The sequence below is a fragment of the Alexandromys fortis genome, unplaced genomic scaffold, assembly GCF_014885135.2.
Source record: "Alexandromys fortis isolate MF-2015 unplaced genomic scaffold, M_Fortis_MF-2015_v1.1 scaffold_2_26212498_36691700, whole genome shotgun sequence".
Taxonomy (NCBI): Eukaryota; Metazoa; Chordata; class Mammalia; order Rodentia; family Cricetidae; genus Alexandromys; species Alexandromys fortis.
Window position 1 is genome coordinate 10,429,786 of NW_026067931.1, and position 17,223 is coordinate 10,447,008.

General features: G+C 46.8%; 1 protein-coding gene across 3 annotated transcripts; it reads right to left on the reverse strand.

The window, feature by feature from the left end:
• Positions 1-1,880: 1,880 nt before the first annotated feature.
• On the reverse strand, positions 1,881-14,064 carry Aptx (aprataxin). Of its 3 annotated transcripts, XM_050145448.1 has the most exons (7): positions 13,896-14,064; positions 11,761-11,807; positions 11,272-11,571; positions 9,796-9,855; positions 7,215-7,441; positions 4,252-4,355; positions 1,884-3,072 (listed from the first exon to the last, which is right to left on the reverse strand). In XM_050145448.1, exons 1-7 carry the CDS (start codon positions 14,026-14,028, stop codon positions 2,918-2,920), a joined length of 1,026 nt encoding a protein of 341 aa, XP_050001405.1. In that variant the 5' UTR covers positions 14,029-14,064; the 3' UTR covers positions 1,884-2,917. The 3 variants fall into 3 exon arrangements, with proteins under 3 accessions (XP_050001406.1, XP_050001405.1, XP_050001407.1); XM_050145449.1 differs by lacking the exon at positions 11,761-11,807 and having other exon boundaries at positions 1,881-3,072; positions 11,272-11,456; XM_050145450.1 differs by lacking the exon at positions 11,761-11,807 and having other exon boundaries at positions 1,887-3,072; positions 13,896-14,034.
• Between the last annotated feature and the right edge of the window lie 3,159 nt (positions 14,065-17,223).

Genomic DNA, 17,223 nt, shown 5'->3' on the forward strand with positions numbered 1-17,223 from the left:
GCAGATTTACATAACACCTTCCCCTAACCCTTAGGCCAACTGATTAAGAATTCTTTGTTCACGTGCTGCCACCTGGTGGCCAAAGTGAGAAAAGTGCTATCGCCGAAAAACAAAACACCTGTCTTCTTTACACCCCCCCCCCCCCACACACACACACACGTGCCTAGCCATGAGCCACTTTGCCTGTAAAGGTGGCAACAAGAGGCTTCTTGGGTGAACAAACGGGCTGACCACACAGCAAACTTGCTGGTTGCTTTCCAGTGTAAAAGACAGTTTCCTTGCTGTTTGCTTGCTAACCCACATGACAGCTGTGTTCACTTAAAATCTTACTGGTGTCCTATTATTTCCAGGTGGTCTGAATTCCATTGTGAAGGTGGTAGAGGACCCTGTGGGAGGTCATGTGACTGTGCCTCACTTGGGTCTCAGACTTAGGGGACCCTGGGTTAAATGCTTCTACATGCAGCGGGCACCTTACTCTCGGTCATGAAAAGATGTATGGACTGTCAGCTTGTCGAGGGCAAATTCAGACAGGTTTACATACTGGGGCCTCTTTCTAAACCCTGAGTGTCTCCTCACTCCTGGTCAGCCAGAATCAGCTGCATTTGAAAATATGACCTCCTACACACCTGGGCCCTTGAATGCAAAAGTGAGCTCCCAGCTGCTATAAGCCAGTGTCTGTGGTGGGGAAACACTCTCAGTAACAGGGAGGAATCCAGCTAATCCGTCGGCTCTTCAGACAGTCCCAGAGGCCCCTCCTCTGCCCTGGGTTCCACCTCTTACCTGCAGCGTTCAGTTACAGAAAGATGAGTTGACTGGTGGCCCATATATGGAGGTATCTCATGGCCTACAAGCCGTATTCTGAGGATTCTTCCTAGCCAGGCACAGTAGCACATGCCTGTAATCCAGAACCCAGGAGGCTAAAACAGTCGGGTCTTAAATTCAAGACCAGCCTGAACTCCATGAGTTTCAGGCCAGCCTTAGCTACACAGCAAGACCTATCTCAGAATACTGTCTCCGCCTTTCTGTCCCATGTGGCAAGCAGGCTTTGCACAAGCTCCTGCCTACACACTGCTTTGCCTCACCGTGGAACCCAGAACCCATAGGAGACAACTCTCAGAAGAGTCTGGCCGCTTTTGTTTTCCGGGATGATCCCCGGTGTATCTGTCTTCCTGCAGAGGACAAAGCTTTCCTTCTTATTTATGGCTTAAATGAAGCTCCATTGTACACCTCCCGAATGTGAATGCCCTGGTGTGCAATGGAACCTGAGTGACAGACATGCAACCCTGCAGCACCGTGTGGATGGGAGGAGGTACAAGAGCTGGAAACTGAGGCCTGGGAATCAAACACCCTGTTACTCAGCGACAGAATCCTAATTGTTGCATGCTCAAATACTCTCCTAAAGAGCGTTCAGCACAGTGACACCAGGATGTGTGCGCTGGGCAAGAGCAGAACTTCGAGCTGACATGAATGTGAGGTTAACTAGCCCATTATTAACAATCAAAAGGAAAGCAGGTGACAGATATGAGCATTTCTGCAAAGGAAACAGTGTGTGACAATATCTCACTATCAGAATTAATTAAATGCTGGCAATGGCTATCTAATCCTTGTATATTTGGGGATGTTTTTGGTTTGGCTTTTTGGTTTTATTTGTTTTGGTGCTGGTGGTATAATCTCAGTACCCTGAAGGCACAGATTGGCAGACCTCTGTGAGTTCAAGGCCAGCCTAGTCTATGTAGTGAGTTTTAGGTTAGCTAGGGCTACATCCAGAGTCCAGAAAGTCTTTTCCCCCTAGTGACAACAAACCATTTGGGAGATGAAGGCTAAGAGATGAATACACCTCAATACTTTGTGTGCTTTTTCTGGTTCCTCCAAGTCATTATTTACATTTTTCCCTCCAAAGATCTAATGTTTAAAGTATTAATTATGTATGAATGTGCATGTGTATAAATGGATTTGTGCACTGGGGTGCAGTGCCCATGGGGGTCAGAAGAGGGCGTCAGACCCCTTGGACCTATAGATGGTTGTGAGCGGCCTGATGTGGGTGATGGGAACAAAACTCAGATTCTCTAGAAGAGCAGCACACGCTCTTAACCATTAAGTCACCTCTCCAGCCCTAAAACAATCTGTTTAGGGCAGAATGAAGAATGTGAGCATGGTCACCTCATTCTTCGATTGTTCGTCATTACAACTGACATTCTTACACTGTCTGATACAAGCACTCCTTGCAGTTTCTAATCAAATATTTATTTTAATATTGATATGCTAAATTAGAAATAACTGAAGTGTCCTTTGCAACATCTGTTTTTCCAAGGCACATTGGGGAAACTGTATCTGGTGTGCTGTATGTTCTGTAATTCTCAAGAGCCATGACTGAGGTCGCAGTAAGACCTTTGCCTGAAGCTGACAGTACACACTGCCCAGACGTCCTCAGCACAGACTGGACTGTTAACCCCCTCTGCCCTGGCATCTCTGTGCAGAGGACTGTCACACACTGTCACCGAGACACTCAGCCTGCTGAAAGCCTCCTCGTGGAGGGAAGACTATCGTAGAGCAGATTAAAGTCCGAGAGCTAGAAGCCCTCAGAACTTCAGCTACCCTGAGGAAGATACTGCACGGTCCGGAGCAGGAACAAAGCATATGACCAGACTGTGCTTCTCCAGCCTGCATTTGAGTCTTGGGCTGGCTTTGTCACCACCCCATTAGTCAGGCCTGGCATGGTCGAGGAAAGGATGATCAGGCATGTGCCAGCTTCCATCACCAAAGTACACCATACAAACCCAAATTTCCAATTCCCGAACTAACCAGCCCCCCGACGTGGGGCTGCTCAAGAATAAATAAGCTTTGTTTCGGAAAGCTGCGTGCTTTAGTTCAGGGCTGCACGGGGCACAGGCACGGCACTCAGGTGCCAGGGAGAGCGTCACCCGCCCCAGTGCTTCCTGAGGTGCTCCTTCAGCTGCGGGATGGAAGGCAGCAGCTGCTGGCACTTGTGGCAGCGAAGAGGCAGCTTCAAGAGCTCAGAAGTCCCATCTTGAACAGTCACTCTGCCAACTTCTTGAACCATCTTGATCACAGCTACAAGCAAAAAATAAGGTTCAGATCCCAGCTACTCTGGACAGCCAGTAAGATGTCAAGAAAAAAGGCCAAAAACATGTTGATTGTATCAATCAACAGATCTGCTATCCTAAAGCTCACACGCTTCAAGTTAGACTTCACACTGGGAAAATGCACTTGACCAGATTCTAGGTCTGAGCAACCTACCTTTGAGATGACACACTCCCTCAGGACACAGTCCACGCACCACCCATTACCGCCATGGCTTTCTCCAGGTGGCTCTTTGCTAAATGGTAGTTGTCCCATTAACAATGCAGCAGTACTGGTTACACAGCAAATATTCTAGGAAATGCTTACATCTCAAATACACATAGTACCCGTGAAACACTGCTAACAGGAGAGAGCCCCAAACTCTTGCTCAACTCCTGACAAGAGAGAAGAGAAAGAGAGTTCTTCAACCAAGAACTCTGTGAGCATTTAGACATGAAGTACAAAGTGTCCCCCCACCAAAGCCTCATGCATTGTTAAGTGTGGACCCCAGCTGTTGGTGCTATTTGGTGGGACGGTAGAAACTTTAGGAGGTAGGACCTAGCTGGAGAAAACAGGTCACTGGGGACACCCTTGAGGCTGTGTTGTGTCCCAAGTCCCTTCCCTAAGCCCCTCCCTCTCTCCTCTTTCTCTCAGTCCCTGGCTACCAATAAGTGAGCAGTGTTGTTCATCATTGCCCTCCCTGCCGGTGTTCTGCCCCACCGTCGCCCAGCAGCAGAGCCAGGCACGAGTCCTCTGAGACTACGACTCTAAACACAGCTCTACCTTCTTAGGTGTTGTCGGGGATGCTGTCCCTGCGGCAACAGCAAGGCCGACTGCACACAGCTTCCCAGCCAAGAGGCTAAGCCAGCTCACTAGCTCTGGACACCTGGCACACCAGGCAGCCATTAACCCCTCTACTGTCAAAAGGAAACACTTCGGACCCCAACACACAGCTGACTGTATCCCTCCAGGATGCTCACAGCCAAGCAGCAATTCTGTTACAATGAAGCACCTGTGTTCATTTTCGGAGTGCATATTTTATAGAGATCACTAAATGTATGTGGGTCACCTGAGGTCAGGTTGTGACTTAGAGAAACACTGAGTCAGGTAGTAAAACATCTAAGAAAATGAAATGAATTGTTTAAAAAAAAAAAAAAGAATACTATTTACCTTGTGATTCCAGAAAATATTCTGTATTGAAGGAATTCCAATGTTTTTTGTTTTTAAGGCAAGGAGAATCGAAATCCTGGCTGATCACATGAAGGTGTACATGGCTAGTTAGAAGTTGAAAAACAAAAAAGAACTGAGTATTAAAAACTGCAGTTTAATCAAAATGACACCACAGTAAGTGCAGGTACATAACGTTCTGATGCTGCGTCATTACATGCGACACAGCCTTTCATTTACTTGGGAATAGTTAATGTGCTTGGGAGATAACACACGGCCCAAAGTGCCGCCTGTCTGCTGACATGCTCTTTTCCTGCTTCAGGGTCATGGAACACTCCTTCTTGTCTGTCTTAGCCTCCAATCTGAGCTTGGTCTCGATACCTTTGATGGGTTCTGGCTGTTTGTAGGCCATGTGTCTTTCCTTTTTGTTTTTTTTTTTGAGGCTGGGTTTCTCGGAGGTTTGGGCTGGCCCTGAACTCACCACATGGCCAGGCTAGCCTTCAATTCCTGATCCTTTTGCTTCTGCCTCCTGAGTGCTGGCCTTAGGTGTGAGGCCCATGCCTGTCAGGGAGCTCTCTTTCAGTTTGGCTGTGTCGTGATTCCTGTGGTGTCCTCGTCACGTCAGAGGTGCATGGTGTTGAGGTGACCTGTGACGTGCGGCGTTAATCTTGGTCATTTTGTTGAGGTGTTGCCTGCCAAGTTTCTTCACTCAGACTTAGTTTTTCCTTTTTAACTGATGACTATCTTGGGGGTAATATTTTTAAGAGTATTACTACCCTGCTGCTCAAATTTAGACTCACCATTTTATTATCTATTGGTAGATTTTATTTTTATTTTTAATTGATTTGTTTGAGACAGGCCTCACTGTGTATCCAGGTCTGTGGGCCCCTGGTCTCCCTTATTCCTAGGGTGCATTGGCGGGGACAGTTTGTTATCAGTTAACTAAGCTTCCTGTGTGTTTCCGTGCTATCCCTGCCCCACCTGGTGATTTAGCTGCAGGCAATCTTCTCCATTGTTAATATGGTAATTTCCCACCTACCTGGGCNGGAGAGATCTTTGTGCTGCAGTTAGGTAGAAAAAGGCTTCCCCAAGTCTGAATAAACGGCATTAGCTTGATCTCCTATCGAATGACCCTAGTCTCTGTATCTTGTGTTCAATCTCCAGGCCCTTGCCCGGACTCGCATTCGGTACAGCTGCGCGCGAACTGTACCGAGGGTGTAACACCAAAACCGGGTGTTACACAGGTCGACCTGGAACTTGCTATTTTGCTCAGGCTGACCTTGAACTCAGAGTTGTCATCCTGCCTCAGTTTCCCTAGTGCTGGGATCACTAATTTGATGAACCGCACTGAGCTCTATTGGGGGCACTTGCCCACAATGCGATTACTCTGCTCCTTTCCCAGGGCTGGTTTGATGCTCCTCCCACCTACTGTATGAAGCGGACTGCTCTGTGTGGGAGCTGTGTCTTCTTCCCCCTTGTTTCAGGTGTAGGCTCATAGATATCTGTAAATTCTAATCCACTGCTTCAGTTTTTAAACCTATGTTTATTTACTTATTTTTTTGAGGCATAAATTATTCCATCTTGGGTCACTGAAAGCTCCTTTAGGTTGGCTTGTCATTCCATACCCTTCACAGTTTTTAAGGTTGACTTTGCTTTCTGTTCCTGCAAGGCACCATAGGTTCATCATCTCCAGAGAGGTCTAGATGCCAGGTGTTTTTTGTTTTGTTTTGTTTTCCCTCAAGACAGATTTCTCTGTGTAACAGTCCTGTCCTGGAACTCACTCTGTAGACCAGGCTGGCCTCAAACTCACAGAGATCCTCCTGCCTCTGCCTTCCCAGTGCTGGAATTAAAGGCGTGCGCCACCACACCTAGCAGTACCAGGTTTCTCTAAAGAGAGAAGCGGTTAACTTTAGAGCGTCTTTACTTCTACATACTTCTGCATCAGGAAATAGCACACAAATCCTAAGCCTCTCCCTACCTCTGACTTTGTATTCGTATCTGCAGGTGGGAAATGGTAATTCCTGCTGGTTCTCCTCCAGACTTGACCCTCTTAGCTTCCGGGTCATGCTGGTAACCATTCCTCCCAGTCCATCTCCACAAGCAACACACATCTTGTTTTCCTAACTTCCTTTTCTGTGTCTTCTTTCTCTACCAGGAGAAACTGGATGTCCCTCATTATGAACACTCACATGTCCAGTCCTAGCATATGTATGATGTAGCTATAGATTGCTACCCACCCCCGTGCAAAGACATTTACTACAGTGTAGTACAGTGTTCGTGATCTCCAGGGGAAGTTTCAAGACAGCCAGGGCTACAGAGAAACCCTGTCTCAAAAAAGCAAAAAAAAAAAAAAAAGTCTCAAAATAAGAACTTTTTTATGTTGTTTACTTTAGTGTAGTTTTTTAAAAGCTGGGGCTGAGGGTAAACCTCAGAGGTGCAGCCCATGCATCTTGTTGCTTGGACCAAATAAGCTAACGGAATAGTCCTGCATGCACTCTGTGTGGAAAAACAATAATTCTACCCCAAATCCTTCTGCAAATAAGCCAACAAAGAGCAGACTCCACTGTCCCTCACTTTGTTTGAAACTGTGCACACCCTAAGCTTGTATTTACAGATGTCTGTGATGTTGTTTCCTTTAGAGTCATGGTCCTTAGTCATTTAGGAATTAGAGATAACTCCAAGAATTCTAGCAAGCCACTGACAATAAGTGCCCATCTACAAGGAGTGAAGCTACTTCATCCAGTCTGCATGTTAAGAGGCTTACATTTTGAGAGAAATAAAAACTTCAAAGGACTGAATTACAGGCAGAAGCAGGCACTTGGGTTGCTCACAGGCAAGTCAGGCAGATGCAAAATTCGCCCATCTACTTGGAAACATCCCACTTTGGGCCTTGAAATTACCTGACTCTCAAGTCCATGCTAATCACCAGAACCAAACCAGAGAGCACCACATCACCCAAAGCTTACCTCATGCTGGGAATGGCGTGGTAACCCAAGCGGAAGCTCAGTTTGCTGGATCCAGCAAAATCTGCAATCACCTTTTCCCCCACGGTGTGCATGTGTTTGAGAAGTTCAAGGTGTTCGCTGGTCACAGCCTTCAGACTGGAAATGGAGGCCCACGGTAAGACCAGCCAATGGTGACGGGCCTTGGGATATTTGTCCTTAATCACTACCACCAGATCATCTTTGTAGACCTAGCAGAAGGCACACAGGAAGGGAAGAGATGTCAGCTGAGGACCTCTGTGCATGCACAGTCCACGTACTGACAAAACCTTGTACAAAGAGTTTTAGGAAGTGAGAGCAGACACTGATAGCGTCACATAACTACACTGTGCAGAATCTAGGGTTCCAACCCAAATCACACAGACTCCAGAGCCTGTGTTTTCAAACACCACACTAGGTAGGATACAGAGAAGATACACAGTACAATAGAGTTCTCGAGGCCTCCATGTTAAATCTCCACAGGGAGAGTTCAACCGCAGCGTCTCTACCACAGACCTGAATACATGTGTGTAGATTTCAAGGAGCCCTAACTGAAGTGAACCTCGAAGGCTCCTCCAAGGATGACGACTGACTTCCGACATGAAGACGGCTATTACTACAGTCACCACACCTTATCTGATGGTCCCTTAATACAAGGGACCATGCTTGGGTCAGCACCATTTTTTTTAACATTTATTACTTATTTGGAAAAATCATAGAGGACAATTTAAGGAATTGGTTCTTTCCTTCTACCATGTCGGTTCCAAGAAACAAACTCACTTTAAGAATCCGCCTTGGCAGCAAGCACCCTCCCCAACTAAGCCAGCCTGCTGGTACAGTTTCTCTGAATAGCAGACAATATCTGAAGAAGTGAGCTTCTCTCCAAGGACCTCCAGGTACCACTTTTAAAACTTTTATAAAAGCACTTATTTTTACAAACTCACATAAAAACCATCTCGCAGGTAGATTAAGACAGCCACTCAAACACTCGCCTATCACCAAATAGATCTTGATGAGCTTTTCTACAGTTAGAACGGCCATTCTAAAGCTGCGGAGCTTCACTTAGGGCTTAACAGCTTCATTATCACTTACAATTTTATGCACTCATCTGCCACAAAAAAAAAAGGGAAAAGAAAAAACTATGGCAGAGTTCAAACTAGAAAAACAGTTCATGTGCTCTTTCATGGTTCCTATGTCCATCAATAGACAGTGGATAATGAGCATACACTTACATACAGAATGGAGACATTAGGAAATCAGAGGCTGGGTATGGAGGCATACCAGCACTCATGAGGCAGAGGCAGACAAATCTCTGAGTTTCAGGACACCCAGGGCTATATAAGAGACCCTGTGTCAATGGAAGGAAGGAAGGAAGGAAGGAAGGAAGGAAGGAAGGAAGGAAGGAGGGAGGGAGGGAGGGAGGGAGGGAGGGNGCGCACCTTGGGGTGCTTACACACATTATTAGAAATGGGCTAGTCCAGGTGCAAGAATTAGCCTGTAAGGGCTAGAGTTCATGGGCCAAGCAGTTCTTAAATGAATACAGTTTGTGTGTTGTTATTTCGGGCATGAGCTAGCCAAGTGGCCGGGGTGTTGGGGACGCAGCCCCGCCGCCGCTTCCTATTTCAACACAACATCACTATTGTAGAAGGGAACCAGGATGTGCTACCTCTCCTGTGCGATCACAGCAGGAGCAAATTGCTGTTCTGAGGTACAGGGTTGCTGGGTGTCTTCTGAATGTGCTAGGGCAGGTTGTCTGCAACGCCAGAACTATTCAGTGGATACCAAGGGCAGAGGTTTGCATTGCTCTTGTAATTTCAAGGCTGGGTCAAACACAGGTCAAATTAGGATTATTACAAATCATGAATTGGGTTTGGGATGTAGCTCAGTTGGTGGAGAGCATGATTCGGATACACAAAACCCTGGATTGAATCCCCAGCACCATATAAACTGGGCAATGTGAACACACGCCTGTCACCCCAACATTCAGAAAGTGGAGGCAGAAGGATCAGAAATTCAAGGTTATCCTTGGCTACGTAGCAAGTTTGAAGCCAGTCTGCAATAAATGCTAAAAGTCAAACAAACAATAGGACAACTTGCAGTGATTATGCAGCAAAGAATATAGGCACATTTCCAAATCCAAGCTTCTGCTGTTGGTAAAGCTGGACTAAAATAGATAAAATACCAAAATAACAAAAATAAACAAGCAAAAAAAAACAAAAAAAAAAAAAAAAAAAAAAAAAAAAAAGTATATTAAGCAAGGTAACCCAAAATCAGGAAGAAAAGACACCGCATTCTCCTTCATATGTGGCCCCTATAATGCATGCGTGTGTAAGCATGAGTATGGAAAGGAGCTCAAGGAAGGGTGGTATGAAGTTATATGAAGGACATACTGTAGACAAAAGGACACAGGTCTAGCGACTACTCTAGGACCGATGTGGAAGCCTTGTTCTCACAGAAAAGTTCAGTGATCAGAATCCAGAATCCTTTGGCTTCATTTATTTACAAAAATTCTGTAGAATGGTCATGTACAACTTGACAGACACAAATTATACAATTTTATTCTGACCTGCATTTTGGGATCCTTCATAGAAATCTTCAAGCCTTGACTCCAGTGGCCCACGGATTCCTAGACAAGACAGACAATGCAAATATAAATGCCAGTGATTAAATGTAGATACTGCTGCATGAGAGCAGAATCCACAGACAACACGGAAGGAATGTTAGTTTTTGAGAATTAAACTTCCTTTACCTCAGTCTACTGCCCTTTAGGACCACAAGCCTCCCTGTTGTCTTCCTATTTTTAGAACGGGGAGTAGACGGAGACCTATGAGGAACTCTGTCCTCTGTGCAAAGATTGCTGTCCTGAATAAGAGCAGCTGCGATTACCTAAACAAGACTTTCACAAGACTGGGCCAAATAACATTCCCTTGTTGGGGGTGGGGAGGACTCCTGAGAGGGCTCCTAAGGCTCCTCCCTCCCAGAGGATACACAAGCAGCTCACACTGCTGGAGAGAGAGACTGCTCTTTGATGGGGTGGCCACCCATAAGCTGCCCATGCTCCTATAAGTACCACAGTTAAAACTCACTAGTTCAGCAAGTGAGACGTGCGTGGTCTGTCATTAGTGCCCTATAGGGGTGAACAGGCGTTTGTTCACACCTCCCCAGGAAAAGCTCCACACAGCCAAAACTGCCCTCACACACTGCAGCTGCAGCTCAGCCAAGCTTCCCTCCTGACATCAACACGCAAATTGCCTGTCTATGAAGTGCTGCAGTGTTAGCCAACAGGTCCACAAGCAAATGACCCATTTTAGTGTCCAGCATTAACCACACTATTGTGGGAAGTGAAGGAGACCCTGAATGAATGTGTAACAAGTGCACCAAGTCCTGATGAATGTGTGTTGTTGATATGACCAGCGATGACAAGGACCTCAGCGCCTAGACCCAAGGAAATGGCAAAGCCTTCCCACGGTGTAAGCACCAGTGTTCACGAATGGCTGACAGGGGATGCAGACACTATCAAGCACAGCTTCCTCCTCCCAGACGGTTACAGCCCAAGACTGCGCCCTTCTGAGGCCTCCTAACCCTGCCTCCTTGTTCAGCTATGTACAATAACCCCAGCTCCTCAATGCAGATGTACAGAGTAATCACGCTGAGTTTCTGGGCTGCTGCTGATGGTACGTCTCCACTAGAAAGAACAGCCCACCCAATCCCGGCTTTCCTGTGCGTGTGTCTGTCCTTTCTTCATTCTTGTTGCACCAGTTAGGTCAATCCCAAGGCCGCGAAGAGTGCGACACAATGCCATTGCTGACTGCACCGTCTTCCTTCAAGTGGTTTGCCCCAGGAATTTAATAGGAAAGCATATAAAGGGACATTCACCAAGTGATTTTCAGGCCACAAACAAGTGACTCTTTCATCACGGTTAACAACCCTCATTATGACTAATACCACCTCACCCGTGTCCGAGCTTTATAGTGTAGAAAACAATTAAGCAGTCATTATATTCATTCATCTCCACATCACCTATCAATCACACCATCCTCACCTCTCTGGTGGCTCCATCCTTGCTCTTCTTAGAAGGCACAGCGCACTGGCTGGGGCTGCTCTCAGGTGCTTGCCCTGTCCCGGACTCACTGTCCTGAGCAGCATCCATTTCTTCACCATCACAGTCTGACCTCTTTCTCTTCTTCTGTGTTTCTAGGTCAGGACTCTTTGCTACTTCCTCAAACTCTACAATATATGGATAAAGCTCATTCACCATGTGGAGAACCTGGCCAGGCTGCAGCTTCATCTCTTGGTCCTTCCCAATGATGACGGAGTCAATGCTGCTGGGATTGACCCCCACCTGTGGACACAACCATCATGTAAGAATAAGAGCGACAACGCCATCCGTGCTAGGGCGGCTGCTGGATTAACACGTCCTGTCCTGTCAGCTGCCTGCGGTTCCCTCCATCACTAGCTGACACAGTCTAAAGCAACAGCGTAAGAGGACCATCAAGTAATAAATGGGCGTCCAAGCCACAGACACACATACCTGCTTTACTCTGACATAGCCCTTGTTACATTCTGCTTTCAACTGGACTGAAAGACATAAGAGAACATTAAGCACAGATGCGACCAAAACCAGGTACTCTGTTTTCCCTCAAAGAACCAAAAGCCCGACTGCTGCAGGCAGTCCAAAGATGAGCCTGATCTGCATGTGCCTGGGCCTACAATTTCTAACAGCTTCAAACGCTTCCATAAAATGTCCTTCAGTGAGCTGGGCATGGTGGCACATGCCTGTAACCCCAGACTTGAGAAGTAGAGTCAAGATCAGGAGTTCAAGACCAGCCTTGGCTGCATAGCCAGTGTGTGTGGTTAGTCTGGAATACGTAAAAAATATCTTAAACCCCACTTCTCACCCACAAAAATAATTTCTATCAGTGCATGTACTCCCTTAGCTACAGCTAAAAACCTTGGGGCGGGGGGATGGAGAAATGGCTCATTGGCTAAGAGTATTTTTGCTGTTATATTTCCAGAGACCTGAGTTTGGTTCCCACCACCCACACTAGACAGTTCATTACTACTTTGACCCCAGTTCTAGGGGAATCTGATGCCTCTGGCCTCCACAAGGAACTGTACTTAAATATACCCACACAGCGGCACACATATAATTTTAAAAAGTAACAATAATAAATCTTAAAAGCAAACAAATGCTTAATATCTTTCCCTTTTTAGGTTGGTTGGGGTGGGACACACCTTTAAATCCCAGCACTTAAGAGGTAGAAACTTATGGATCTCTGACTTCAAGGCCAATCTGGTCCATACAGTGAGTTCCAGGACAACCAGGACTACATAGTAAGACCCTGTCTCACAAAAATAAATATAAAAAACTTGGAATCAGCTTTCATGAATCCATGCAGCTCTGACAGAACCCTAGCCAGCTCAAGACCACAGACTCTGCCAACAGGAGGAAAACTCCTATTTCATGGTTAGATAAGACTTCTACTATTAGGAAGAATAAAATCTATCAAGAGTAGTATCTGAAGCTAAGTAAACGGCTTGCCTGAAGCGAGCCTCAGGGGTAGGGAACATTACTGCCAAATGACTTCAACAGAGAAAGAGGTAAAAGATATGTCTGTTCTTGGAAAACAGAAGCTCAAGCTGGCCTGAAGGAATGTAAAGAATGTTCTAGAAAGAGCACTGCAGGGCTGGACAGTATGTGAGAGAAGAGAACTTCAAGCACTCATGTTCAGATAAGTCGAAAGAGCACGTGGGGTCCAGACGGGGAACAGAAGAGGCACCACAGCTGCTCAGTAGTGGGGACGGGCAGAGAGCTGGTGAGCCCCAACCCCCTACACTTGCTGCTGGGAGGAGGAACAGACAGAAGCAGAGCAGTTGGTATCCTGGACCTACTCAGCTCCACACTCCAGCACACTTGGACGAACTCATACAGGAAAGTCCACACTCACTGCTGCAGACTCCAAGTCCAGAACCTTAGGGTTATGGGGACACACTTCAGGCAAGGGTGAGCATGCCCACAGTTTGCAGGCAAGTGCGTGCGTGCGTGTGTACACGCAGCTTTCCCCTTAAAACATGACAGACAAGCTGTATGGCACAGTTATACAGATCTAGCCTCTGGGAAAGGGACTATGTAAAGGCTGGCACCAGCCCCATCCAGCTTGGAGAGCCCAGAATCTGTCTTGCTGCTCAATGCATAACCCCTGGGCAAAGCAGCGTCCAAGACTCAGCCTGCCACTTCAAGGTAGCAGGATGGCAGCCACCTATTCCCATCCCTTACCTGAGCCTGCCTTAAGTGTTACTGCATCGTGAAGGCAAAATCCGGGCTGAACCAGCCCTAGTGTTAGCTAAAAAAACATAATTTATGAGCCTTGTGTTGGGAATATAATATGTTTTCCAGCAAGGGCCAGGCAGTGGTAGTACCCGCCTTTAATACTAGCAGAGGCAAGCAGATCTCTGTGAGTTCAAGGCCAGCCTGGTCTACACAGCAAATTCCAGGACAAGCTCCAAAGCTACAGAGAAACCCTGTCTCAAAATTAAAAAAAAAAAAAAAAAAGGGAAAAAAGAAATAGGTTTTCCAGCAAGAACAGCAGGAAATGTGTCTCGCTGGTTATCATTATCCCCCATAACTAAACAGTCATCTCCACATCCCAATGACCAGTTAGTTACCTTGCTGTCGGGAACATTTCTTATCTGTGATCTTGGTCTCTGGGCTTCGACCAATCACAACTGCTTCCAAATGGGGAAGTCTGATTCGCTGATGCTGGCTGTCCTGTCTCACCAACCAGCACACCCGCATCATGGCTCTGAAAACAAAAGAGAATCATGGGAGAACAAGTCACCAGGCCATACCCTCCTCACCACATACAAGACTGTGAGGAAGCTCCCAGAAGCAGGTGACTTCCCCTTCCTGGTCCCCACTTCCTCACCTATAAAGCTATGATAATGACAGGACTCGGAGGCTGCAGAGCATTAATGAGATAATGCAGGTAAATATTTACCTCTACTAATCACGCTACGCATTCAAATGTGTTACAACATTTGTTGATGCCCCGTGCTAGGCATTAGGTTACATGCAGAGGGTCCCTGAGAACTGAGTAACCCGCGGAGCTTCGAGCAGGGCTTATGAGCAGACAATTCATACACTGGTTACTGTGATACAATACAAGCACTGTGAGAAGTGGAACCAAACATGACATAGCCCGGTGACAGCACTGACCCATGAGAGAGAGCACTAAGGAGGAGTGTGTATGCAGGGTGTGGGTTGGGGAGGAGTGTGCCTGTTAGAGAACCAACTAAACAAGGAAGATGTGGACCAGGAGGGGTGGCTGAGCAGTAAGAGCACTTGCCGCTCCTTTTCTTTCTTCTTTTTCTTTCTCATCAGGGTCTCCTTCAGCACTGGATAGCAAGGAACTCACTGTAGATAGTGCTGGTCTCTGTCTCCCACATACCACATCTCAAGCCAGCCAAGACTGCATAGTGAGAGCCTGTCTCAAAAACAGGAGAGGAAGAAGACAAATCCAGGAGACGCACTCATCTTCAGGTGCCATTTGGACACTGGCAAAGGAGTGAGGAGACGCATCAAACCAAAGCAATCTCTGACATGGCTTGTGGAAGATCCAAGAATTAAGCTGAGATACACAAGTAGGAAGCGCAGGAGAATGGACGAACCGAATGTATTTGACAGGCATCAGCATGTCACAGAAGTCAAAGCAAAAAAAAAAAAAAAAAGGATGAGGTGACTCAGGAAGGCAGAAGAGAGAATCAGGGCAAAGCTAGGAGTGGGTTTCAAGATGTCTCCCCAGCCTGAAGAGCAGTGGTTCCCAACCTGATGCTGTGACCCTTTAATATAGTTCCTCATGCTATGGGGACCCCAACCATACAATTATTTTTGCTGCTACTTCATAACTATAACTGTGCTACTGTTATGAATTGTAATGTAAATATCTGACATGTGACCCCTGTGGAAGGGCCCTTCGACCCCCAAAGGGTCATGACCCACAGGTTGAGAGCCGCAGCTCCAGGACCTTCTCAATGCTCAAGTTTCTAACACTTCAGGGAAATCTTGCCTCCTCCCCAAGCAGCTCACAGGCCTTTTACTCAAGTGCTGTATTCAGAAACAAAGAACAAATAAATCATATTCTCAAAAATAAGAATATTGTTACCATCTGCAAAGACAAGACAGTACAAGGCAGAATGAGCTAGAGGTACAAGCTCCCAGGAATTGATTAGGTGAGCACAGGCAGGCCAGGAGGCTCAAAGTCCTCTGTCAGTGAGGAACGGTTCCGAAACCACCCAGTCAGAGAAGGCCAGGAGCCAAGGGGACTGAGTCGTCGGGAAGAACCAGGAGAGGCGTCTCACGTTAGAGTACAAGTGACAGCCCAGATTCCCACAAGGGGAGGCATTCTGGGCTGTACCAGAGATGCCGCCTCAACAGTGGGCAAAATTAATGCAAGAACAGCAGGATGAGAATCTGAGCTCCAACAGAATCAGCTGGAGACAACTGCCAACGTTCACACTCCAGAGGCAGAGGAAACAGCAGAAATCCAAGAACACCTGGCAGCAGCTATGTGTAGGCAGGAGGATGCAGAAAGCTAGGCTACGAGACTGGTCCAGAAACCACTATTACAACAGAGGCCAGAAAGTCCAAAAGACAGTTCAACAGGTCTCTGAGAGGAGTCGATATGCATATAAAGTCAGCTGTTCATCTAAGATCCTAAACCTGGGCCGAGCTCTGACGGTACTACAGGCAGGTCCCGTTCACAATGCTATGTTTCATGGGGCATCTGTTTGTACCTGCTACGAACTGATAGGTGAACAGGCAATGGACAGAGAAGTGAAGCATGTCCTCACTAGGCATTGAGAAACAGGTCACGTGATTGACTGCTCCCTCTGCCAAAGAAGCCAACAGACAGCACAGCTTCTGAGAGGCTCCAACAGACAGCTAGGAACATGACGAGACAATGGAAACAGCCCTCCTTTCCGCCACAAATATGTACACATTTTATCCCTGAAGTTCTTACATGGTCATGTCCCAACACACTACCCCCTGGGGAGCTGAGGCAGTGACTGCTCAATGCAACACAGCAAACCTTAAACAGCAGGTTGGCCCAGCTTACAGGAATGAATGACTTTAGAATACAGGGAACATGGCCAGGTGGTGAGGGCACACATCTTTAATTCCAGCATTCTGGGAGGCAGAGGCAGCTGGATCTCTGTGAGTTTGAGGCCAGTCTAATCTACAGAGGAAATTCCAGGGCAGCCAGAAATACACAAAGAAACCCTGTGTCCAAAAAAAAAAAAAAAAAACAATAACGACAACAAAAAAAAAGGCCTTCAGAAATAACCTACTGCAGCACAGCTTCTGGGTAAGTTATTCTAAACAGGTTTTCTGGGGTTGACTTCTCCTCCTCTCCTTCCTAAAAACCCCAATCTTTGTCAGATGTCAGGTCCCATCTCCTCCCCGAGGCCGATGGAGCCATCGTCCTTCTTGTACATCTTACTCCACACAGTACAACTACTGCCACAGTTCTGAAGTTCTGATAGCCTTGGGGACAGACTCCCCACTGCCTCCCCTTTAAGAAACATGGAAGAAAGGTCACTGGAGACCACTGCTGTGAGCGGATCCCAGGTGCTCAGCACAACGTAGGAGCTACGACATGGCAGGCCCTGTGCTAACTGTCCAGTCGACACTGCCTCGCTTTCACTCTACGGAAGATGAAGGTTCAGACAAGCAAGTGCCATGTCCAGTAACAAAGACACTGTGTGCCAGAGATAGAATCTGAACTCCTTCCCAAGAATAGCTTCTTAACCACCAATGATATTGTTTGGGGCTCACTCAATCAATCAAGATTATTTTATGCCAGCCAGGCAGTGGTGGCACACGCCTTTAATCCCAGCACAGGCAGAGGCTGGCGGATCTCTGTGGGTTCAAGGCCAGCCTGGGCTATAAGAGCTAGTTCCAGGACAGGCTCCCAAAAAAAAAAAAAAAAAAAAA

Coding starts and splice junctions, on each gene's coding strand:
- Aptx (XM_050145448.1), bottom strand. CDS start 14,028: ATGATGCGGGTGTGCTGGTTGGTGAGACAGGACAGCCAGCATCAGCGA. Junction 11,572..11,760: donor GCTATGTCAGAGTAAAGCAG/GTATGTGTGTCT, acceptor TTGTGTCCACAG/GTGGGGGTCAATCCCAGCAG. Junction 4,356..7,214: donor CACGCCATTCCCAGCATGAG/GTAAGCTTTGGG, acceptor ACTTCTAACTAG/CCATGTACACCTTCATGTGA.